This window comes from Cygnus atratus, chromosome 1, assembly GCF_013377495.2.
Source record: "Cygnus atratus isolate AKBS03 ecotype Queensland, Australia chromosome 1, CAtr_DNAZoo_HiC_assembly, whole genome shotgun sequence".
Taxonomy (NCBI): Eukaryota; Metazoa; Chordata; class Aves; order Anseriformes; family Anatidae; genus Cygnus; species Cygnus atratus.
The window spans coordinates 101,475,289-101,485,450 of record NC_066362.1 but is presented as its reverse complement, the minus strand read 5'-3'; the positions used below and the strand labels follow the sequence as shown (position 1 = coordinate 101,485,450).

At 47.6% G+C, this 10,162-nt stretch overlaps 1 gene segment (V, D, J or C); it reads left to right on the top strand.

Moving 5' to 3' along the window:
- Positions 1-9,687: 9,687 nt before the first annotated feature.
- Positions 9,688-10,162, top strand: part of LOC118247547 (T-cell receptor beta-2 chain C region-like) — a 68,406-nt gene continuing 67,931 nt past the window's right edge. Inside the window, 1 exon segment of the C gene segment in view lies at positions 9,688-9,730. Within this exon segment, the coding sequence occupies positions 9,688-9,730 (43 nt within the window).

Here is a 10,162-nt window from a genome sequence, read left to right as displayed (position 1 = left end):
TGCAGATTTCGGTTGCGCTTACCGGACAGCACATAGAACATGAGACTCTGGGTCATGAGTTTGGGGCATACGGGTGCCAGAAAAGAGTGTGGTAGTATAATACCAATAGGTAGGTAAGCACCACACTGCCACTCTTTTCTGTTTCCTTCTTTAAAAAGCAGGGTTAAAAAAGAGAGACGGGGAATATTCACTACCAATTCCTCTGAGATGTACACCGCTCTCACAGACAGAGCATGCCCTTTCTACAGGTCTTTGAAAGCCACGGGACAGGTATGAATCTCTCTAGAGCTTCAGGCATATATATGAAAGATAACAACAAAAAGGGAGGAAAAAGTGAAAACCTCACTAGTATTGCTTGGAAGAAGCAACATCAGGACTAATGAAGAAGGTCACTGCAATCAAAGACCTCCATTTCAGTCAAAGTGCTAGTGAGAAAAGAATCAGCTGCAACACTATAAGTTCTTGGCATAATCAGAAAAGAATAGAGAGCGGTATAAGTTAAGAGTAGCTTAAGGCTAGCTTTAGGACAAAGCTAGTTAGGACTCACTTGGCAGACTAGTAAAATCAGATGGATCATGAGGTGATGTCTAGTCACAGTTTTTGCATTCAGGAAAAAAAGGCTGTCAGAGATACCTCACTTTTTTCAGTTTGGAAGTGAATTCGGAATTGCTCCCAGGAAGGTTAAACTGTAGGGAGAATGCTTTGCTGACTGGAAAACTGAAGAAACTAAGATGTGACTAAGCGGATTTTTTTTTTTGTGCCTCCGCTATCTTTGCTTCTGTCTGACAGAAGTTCTGAGTTGTGAGGTTGTGAGGGGAGGGGCAAAATCCCAGGTTCTCTCTCCAGATAGGTTTAGGGACTTGGACACCTAGATTCTTATCCCAGCTTCACTGCTAACCTTAACTCTAAACCTTAGCCTAACCCTAATTATGACCCTAAACCCACACAAAACCCACCTAAGTCTCCCATGAAATAATGGTCACAATGGAAGCCTTTTGGGAGACCTGAACTTCCTTTGGCAACCTTCACACAACCCCACTCAGAACAGCACTCTGAGCTTTGTCTCTCTCCAAACCCTAACACTAACACTTACACCAACCCTAACCCTAACCCCAATTATGACCCTAAACCCACAATAAGCCCACCTAAGCCCTCCCGTGAAATAATGCTCACAACAGAAGCCTTTTGGGATACCTTAAAATCCCCTGGCAGCCTTTACACAACCCCACTCGCAACAGGACCCTGCACATTCTCTCTCTCCACGCCCTAATCCTAAACCTAACCCTTCTTAGGACCCTAAGTGCACATTAAGCCCACCTAGGTCTCGCAGGAAAAAGTGCTCCGAACAGAAACCTTTTGGGAGACCTGTACTTCATGGCCAAGAAAGCCATCATCAAGGAAGTCCTTTCCATGCCCGGTTCCACAAAATCCTCAGAGAAAAGGAAAAAAGAACAATCAAGACTATATGACAGCATGAAATAGCTACACTTGGGGCGATGCTGACAGCCAGTTCTCCCAGTGGCAATAGAGAGGAGGTGTGGATGCAACACACCTGAGAATTTTTCAATTGCACTGCTGAAACAGCCATGGCTGAAACAGGAACAATTCCCATTTCTGTCAGTTCCTTCCCATTTCTCATCCCCATAAGACAAACTCAGTCCTCCATCTTCTCCATGTAGAGCTCTCCACTCCCTTCTGCCTGGGGACATTGGGTGTCTTGACTTTGTGAAGAACTACAGATGGGAAACCAGGGCTACAAGTGGTGAAGATAGAGAACAGGGCAACTTGGAAGGAATGAAGCGGGCTGATGTGCAATTTTTATATTTGAACTAGTTGGGAACCTTATAGGAGTCATGAGTTTGCAAAGCACAGCCCAGGTAAAAATGTTGGAAACAAAGTCACTTGGGAGGTCTCTGGACATGGCAGAGAAACTATGTGAGCACCCCTCTCACACTCTACCTCACTGCCCCACTGCTTCCCAAAGGAGACAACCCAAGTATCTGAGTCCCCTTCCTTGCTTTAATCTATGCTCTTGAATAAGTTGCAAAGTGTGAGAGAACCTAGGCATCCAAGGTGTGAGAGAGTGACTGTGGCCAGGGTTTGTGCTGCTGCTCCAATTAACTGAACTCCATTTCCTCCTCTAGGAGTACCAGGGAAAGAGTGTCTTTAAGGTACAGAAGGAAAGGGGAGGCTGTGACCTCAGACACCTGGGTTATATCTTCCCGGTAGTGGGATGGGAGTTTCATGATGGGGTAGGTGGGGACCCAGGATGCTTTGCTAACCAAGACTAAGATTTGCATGTAACTATGATGGAAATGGATAAAAGAAGCCAGGCCCACAGACAGCCCCTCCTCCACACAGATACACATACACACTACCTACATTAACACACCACTCTGACCACAACACTCACCTCTCCTCCAGATCATTCAGGTGTCCAGGCTTCTCACAGACTCTACTGCTCTGCAGGTAACCCAGATATCCACGCTGCTCGTACTCTATGATAATAGACAGTGCTACCACACAATGCTTAGCAGTGCCACTTAGCAGTGTGGACAGCACTGGTTTCAAGAACACCAAAGTCCTTCATCTGCCCTCCAATGCCCTCTTTTGCAATTGCCAGTGTTTTCGCATGTTTGTAAGTTTCTGTGTTTCCCAAGGCCTTTTACAAAAACAAGCGAAGCAGAGGGTAAGAGCACGCACAGCTGAATCCTCTGGCCAGACTTTATGCATCATGTCCAATCTCCCTAGCCTTTCTGTTAAAAAAGATCTACATGACTGTTACATGAAGGTAACAAGGTAATGGTGGGTGAGGGAGACTTGTCAGAAGTACAACGCTGCAGTGCCAATTATGTGGACTGTCTTCCCACCTCGGTTCTCTGTTAGAGGACAGTGGAGTCTATGGCTTAAAGAGATGGGGAACGCAATGAGAACTACATTGTGAGTTGTCCCCACCCACAGCAGGAGAAATCCCAGGTGCACTGGGGATGGCCCTTGTGACCAGAAAGTCCTGGAGAAGGGATTGTGAGGAAGCGTGCAGTTTCCAAGCATCTGGTCTGGCCCATCTATTGCATCCCCCGCTGCTAGCTGCAAGACAAGAGGGCTGCTCTGAATTGCCTGCTCTTCTTTATCTTCAGTGTCTCTGAACATCAAGGGACTGGAAGTCCCCAGTGGAGCTAATGCTCGGATATATTACTCCAGACCACTAGGGGCAGAAGCTAAGAAATCCTTCTTGCACTGGGAGGTACAGGGCTGGTCGGGGTGCTCCAGCTCATGCTGTAAGATGATGATGTAACATGAGATGATGGCATGCAAGCAAACTGTGCAAGACCATGGTCCCCACCTGTTGATCCAGATTCTCTTGCTTAGCACCTGCATACAGTTCTCCTTATGCCTTTCACTGGCCCTTCTCTGTCAGAGAAGCATGAAGTTGGGGCACACACCATCAGAATTTTCCTTCCTGGCATCAGGAGAGGGGAGTATCACCAGGGACATCAGCACCTTCCCACTTGCTTCTCTTTCCCTGTTACCAGTCAGAGGTCCAAGGCAAAGGTCCTGACGGTTTCAAGGAGAAGGGAAAGGTTCTGTCAGGAGGTCTCAGATAGCTGAGTTTCCCCATTCGGGAGAGCCATGTGGATGTCCTTCTGAACAGAAACACCTGAGGGCGCTGTGGATCGCATGTTCTGCATCTCCTGAGCATGCGAGCAGAGCAATAGAGAGCTGTCACGGGTAAAGCATGAGCAAACTGTACTATCCAACCACTTTTAAGACACTAGTGATCTCACCGACTGCATCCTAGCTGTGCCCTCCGTGCCCCTCTGTCGGCCAAGCTCAGTTCTGCCAGAAAGGAAGACCACCTTGGCTGGGGTGATTCACAGGGCAGAGGGGACAATTGCAGAGACGGTCTCAGTCCTCAAGCACTTCTTGAATTTGCCAAAGTGTGCTTGTGAAGCAGAGCTGCCAAAAGTCCTTGCCCAGAGGCAACACCTAACTGAGACATCCAGGGCTCCCCACCTAAGCCCCGAGTCCCAGGGAGAAGCTACCTCTGAAGGAACTCGGGCTACTGCCTGTCAGCAAAGAAGGAAGAAGGAGAAGCCACCCTGTGCCTGATCACAAGCACCTCCTCTCCCTCATGCCTTTCACTTTTGTCCGCACTCTTTATTCTTTCTTGCTCCACATGGCAGAGCACTGACAGTTCCTGAGCTCTGCAGTGGCATTTGTTTTTCTCTCCCATTCGTCTCCTCAGCTCTGTGTGACCAGGACTGGAGGGAGCACTGACCCATCCTATGCCTCGCATCCCCATCACAGTGATCACTGCAGCAGCCTGAGCACTTCCAGCTCTCAGAAGTGTGTTGTGACTGGCCTGGCTGGAGTGGGCAAATGCACAGGACTCTAAGCATTTGTTGTCTCTGCAATCCCTCTGTGGAGGGAACAGGTCTGGGGAAAGCAGCCAGGGAAGGGAGTTCTAGCCTGCCTTGTTTCCTGCCCGTTCTGATCCCAGGATGAGAGATACAGTGTGGGGCAGCTGGGACTCCATCCCACTGTCCTTTGTGGATTTCAGAAACGTTGCCCACTCTGATACACAGAGTAAGAGAAACTCACTGCAATGTGATTCACTGTTTCACGTGGGAAAGCAGCTGGAAGCTATGGGCATTGTTTTGCTCTTCAGAGAAATGATGGCGGAGGACCTTCACTGCAAAGCCCATGAGAGACCTAAGGAGACAAAACACTTGAGCTGTTGTTGTGTCCTTGTTGGTCCTGCTTCTCATTGACATCGATTACTGTGCTCACAGTACTCCAAAGTGAAAAAGAGACCTCACACCTCCAGGAAACAAACAAACAAACAGATTGTTGTGGTTTAGCCCGGCTGGCAGCTAAACACCACACAGCCGTTCGCTCATCCTCCCCCTCCCTCTCCGGGATGGGGGAGAGAAACGGGAAAGTGAAGCCTGTGAGTTGAGATAGAGACAGTTTATTAAGACAGGAAAATAATAATAACAACAATAATAATAATAATGATAATAGTATTAATAATAATAATGTGTACGAAATAAGTGATGCACAATGCAATTGCTCACCACCCGTTGACCGATGCCCAGCCTATCCCTGAGCAGCCGGCCCCCCCCACCCCGGCTAGCCACCCCTATATATTGTTCAGCATGACGTCAGATGGTATGGAATACCCCTTTGGCCAGTTTGGGTCAGCTGTCCTGGGTCTGTCCCCTCCCAGCTCCTGCTGCACCTCTAGCCTGCTCGCTAGCAGGACAGAGCGAGAAGCTGAAAAGTCCTTGGCTTGGTGTAAGCACTGCTCTACAACAATTAAAACATCAGCATGTTATCAGCGCTCTTCTCATCCTAATCCAAAACATAGCACCCTGCCAGCTACTAGGAGGAAAATTAACTCTGTCCTAACTGAAACCAGGACACAGATAAACCAACAAAACCAAAAAAAACTATTTTGTGTCAGCTGTGGGACAATGCAAGGGACTTCTGTGTCTCTTTGAAACTTCAGTCTTCCTGTTCTCAAGGACTTCAAAAAGAGAAGGGCAACTCTCAGCATTCTACTGCCTGGCACACACTCAGACTCCACATGAAACCTCAGCGTATTCCTATCTGTCCACTACCTGCCTCCCCTGCTCCCCTCCCATTTCTGCAGGGATTATACTTTCCTGTAATTGCATGCGTCATTCCCCAGCGTTCTCAGCCAGCCAATCCTTTCTCACATTTCCTGCTCTCTCATTGCTCTGCCCAGCCCCAATGTGTCTCATCCTCCTTTAGTACTTTCTTTTCACATACCTCTGAGCAGCTACAAAAGAGGTCCCTGCAAGGAACAGGAAGGACAGGTGTTTTCACATGGTTTCACGCTGTTTCTTTGTGGCCCTGCTGGCCCTGGTGGGTAAGTGAACTCAACAACCCCCTTAGCACCTGCATAGATTCCCCTGCTGCTTGACTCAGCTGGATGCCTATTTCCCAAAGCTTCCTGTGGTAAGGACAGACATTGAATAAGATGGGCAAGAATCCATGAGTCTCCTGCAATGTCTATTTCTTTCTTGTGTGCACAGCGCCCAAGAATATTTCTTGCCTATCTTGCCTGGATATTGGAAGCTCACATAGTGATCTAAAGTACTGTTCCATTCCTTCCCCTGCTCCCTAGCCTGTTCTGTTCCTTCTCATCCTTCTTTCGAACAACACTCCATGTCTAGTTCATGCTTTTTCATTGTATCTGAATTCATGTCGTGCCCTGCTTCGTGCTTGAATACCTCTCCTCATCTCTCCGTCAATCCATTTCTCCCCATCCTCCTTAATGCTTCTCCTTTTCCCTTCCAGTGTTGGCTCTGGAACAGTCCCCACACACAGCCATATGGCAAGGACAATCCGTGAATCTGAGCTGCTCCAAAATGACATCCTCCTATACAATGATGTACTGGTACAAGATGCCTTTGGGGAATGACTCTGGGCTGATCCTAGTGGCTACTGCAATAAAAGGTAGCAAAGCAAATGTTGAAGCGGAATTCCAAAGCCACTTCAAGAGCAGTGAGATACAAGGAGATGGGATGACCCTCTCAATTGAGAGTGCCTTTCTCAGTGACTCTGGCATGTATTACTGTGCTGAAAGTGAAACACAGTGGGTAGGTTGATGAGGGACCTGAGCACAAACCTCTCCCTGCACAAAAGTGACCAACTATCCTCCTCCTCTGCACGGCACAAGGCAGGACAATACCTTTGTACTCGTTACTGTCTCTGCTCCCTAGCCTTCCTTTCCTCCTCAGACTCTTCCCTTCTTTCTCTCCTTCCCTCTCCACTCCCTGCCTCCCTCTTTGTTTGCTCTCATTTACATTATATTCACCTCTGACAATCGGTCTAGCCCTCTCTGCCTCCTTTTCTCTCCCCACCTTCTTTCCAACTCTCCTCAATCCTCACTCCATAGACTTCCTCTCATTTCAGTCCACTTTTCTGGCTTCTCTCATCAAACCTCCCTATTTTCCCTGTCCATTTGACAACTCTCTTTCCTAACTTTTTTTATTTTTGCTTTCTGGCCTATCTAATTCACTTCAGACTCTCCCTAAAGGGATTGGGAAGGACTGGAAGTTTGGATACACAGCTGTCCAGCTCATGCCTGTGCTTTCCCCAGTTTGCTCCTTCGTGGAAACAGAGAGGCCTTACAGAAGTCCAGGTAGATGACATCAGTTGGTCTTGCCTTGTCAACTGATGCAGTTGCTCTATCATAGAAGGCCACCAGATTGGTCAAGCACGATTTGCCCCTGATGAAGCCATGCTGGCTGTATCGGATCACCTCCTTGTCCTGCACATGCCTTGACATCAGTGAGTGGGGGTTTCCACACCAGCACCTGGAGTGGGGCTGTGGGTCACAGGCTGTGTGCCTAGTGCCAGCTGCTGGCGGAGGGTAGGGCCAAATATCTGCATCCTCCCCAGTCTGCTGTACCTGTGTATTTGCTAGCAAACTTTAAGCGGGACTAGACAACAAGTAGTGGAGGCCTCAGGTCTAGGCTAGCTGTGGGTCTGTGCTGGTACTCCCAGGTGGACTTGAGAAAGTGGTATGCCAGTGGGAAAAGTGTGAGGGTGTGTGAGTGTTTGCGGTGAACTTCAAGCTGGACTAACCAATGTGTAGGTGACTGTGAAGCAGGTAAGAGTGCCCAGGATCTGTGCAGTAGTGCTGGGTGGACAGAGGGGCTGTGCCAAGTACTCTAAGGATCCACAAATGTATGTGTGTTTATGAACATAGAGAGAGCTTTGTGTGTGCCTTCACTAGGGAACTTCTATCTTTACCAGCCAGAGAGGAGGAAGGGAATTCAGTTGTCTGTGTCTATGTTTACATGAGGGTGTGTAAATGTTGTTGAAGGTAGCTCTTAACCAGGGTAGCCTGTGTGACTAGTTGTGTCAACATCCAGTCTCTCTGTGTGTGTATCTGTGTGTCTCTGGTATACATGTTCAGGTTTGCTACTGGTTGAAAATGTAAAAAAAGGAAAGCAGCAACCATATTCCCCAACCCGAGCAGACACTCTGGGTCCCCAGGCAGTGGGCTGGATGCGAGTGGCCAAACCGGAATGGTCCTTGAGTTGGAGCAGCTGGAGGAGGTGTCCACGTTCACGTCATTCTTCATTTCCACTTAAAAAGTACATTGGCCAGAGTTATCCAGCCCCGATATACGCTGGGCATGTTTCCACATCCCTTGCCTGAACTGGGAGCTCTGTTGGCTTGAATCTATAGACATTGAAGTTGCCTCTGATCTCTTCTTTCTAAAGTGTGTATCCGGAAGAGAAAAGAAAAGGTCAGGACGTACCGACTCTCCAACATAACCAGGGTCTGATGAGGAAAGGGTTAAGGATGAAGGCAATGCACATTATGCTACTGAATCCTAGCATTCCTCTTTCCTTGTGTGGGGGAGGAGGAGGTGGGGTGGGGAAGTAGACAGAGTCATGGTGTTGGCTGGAGATACAAATATCTGGCCAGGTGTGGTTGGGCATGGAGGGTTGGTAACAGATGTAGAATTGAAAAGACGGCCAGGCAGTTGATCCTCATACCAAGGCAATTCCAAACATGCAGTTAAATGAGGCATTTGTAATTCCCTGAGTAAAGCTATTGCTACTGAATGAACTGATATTCCCTCCCAGGCTTCTTCCTGAGTCTGGGATTTAATTCCAGGGAAAGCCAGTCAACTGAAGGTGCAGAGTACTTGAGGGAAGCCATGAAAGGCTGTTGAGCTAGAGGAAAAACATGGACCCTGGATGCAAGGCCACATCAAGCTGGAGATTACCCCATCTTCATATTAGTGTGGGAAATGCCTGACCAGATGGGGGACTGACGAGGATGTGAAGAATTTGAGCCTAACGGAAAGAAGATCCCCCAAGACACACAGATCCGTGATATCTTCCTTTAGCCTTCCAACAGGCTGTGCGGTGACAGAGATGGTCTCCTTCCTTTGAACTACCTCCAGGTATTGGAGCAAAGCAGTGTTGTAGGGACCTGCCAGTGTAGAGGCAAGTACCAGCATGGCAGGGACAACAAAGCAGGCCATCATTCTCCACGCTGAGCACAACAGCTTCCCCAATGCACCCACACCGTATGTTCCATTTATCATTCACACACAGTTTTTATAAACACACGTTTATAAACGTGTCTTATCTTTGGGAGATACATAACATCCCCTTTTCCTCCGCATTGGTTTCCCATCACCCTGTCTCTTCTTCCTTTTTGAAATCCTCTACCATGTGTCAATGTGTGGGCTTGAACCACGGCCGTTGCAAGCAGACTTACTTGCACTTGTGTGTTCTTTTGTTTCTCCTTATGTCTTTTCTCCTTTACTACTGCATCTCAATTATTATATACCTTATATGCTTTCTCAGTTAGTTAGGAAACAGACACTTCTGAAACACAGAGTTAATTAGTTACAGAGTTAATTAGTTACCGGTATCACCATCATGTTCCTGTGATTTCAGACATACACAAATATTAAGACAGATATGAAGGGTTTGTACCACCCACTATTGTGTGTATTTCCTACTGTTCCCAGGCAGCCAACAGCTTTTTCACATTTTGGGCGGCCTCACATTGCTCCGCCCCCCCCGCCCCATACCCAGCATTGTGCATCCATTCCTTCCTCAGCATTTCCTCATCACACCTCTCTCTGCCTGGGAGGCCACTGCTGCCACAAGGCAGCCTTTCTCCATGGTTCCCTGCTGGTTTCTTGTGGCCATCCTTGTCTCTCTAGGTAGGTATATTTTCCTCTCCCTTCAGAATATTCATTGGTTCCTCTGCTTCCTACTGCCCCAATGCTCAGCTGTTGGCAGTGCTCCATTCCCCATGGCTTCCTGGGGGAATATGGACAATGAATGAGGTGAAAAGATTTTCCTCAGCCTCTTACTCAGAAAACTCAACAAGTATATCCATTCGGTGTTTCTGCCATATTTTGATAAAACAGCTGAGAGCACTTATGTTATTATTAAACACACATATATTAAATTTCTAGTACATTTGAAATTGTTTTTTCTTTCTCCTATATGTCTCTCTCAGAGAAATGGGACACTGTCCCATATTCTTGCTGACATTCTTAAACCACCCCATCCCATGTCATGCTTCAGGGATGTGTCTTTGCATCCCTTTCAAACTATTTCACTCCTCACATTTCATTTCTTTTTTTCAG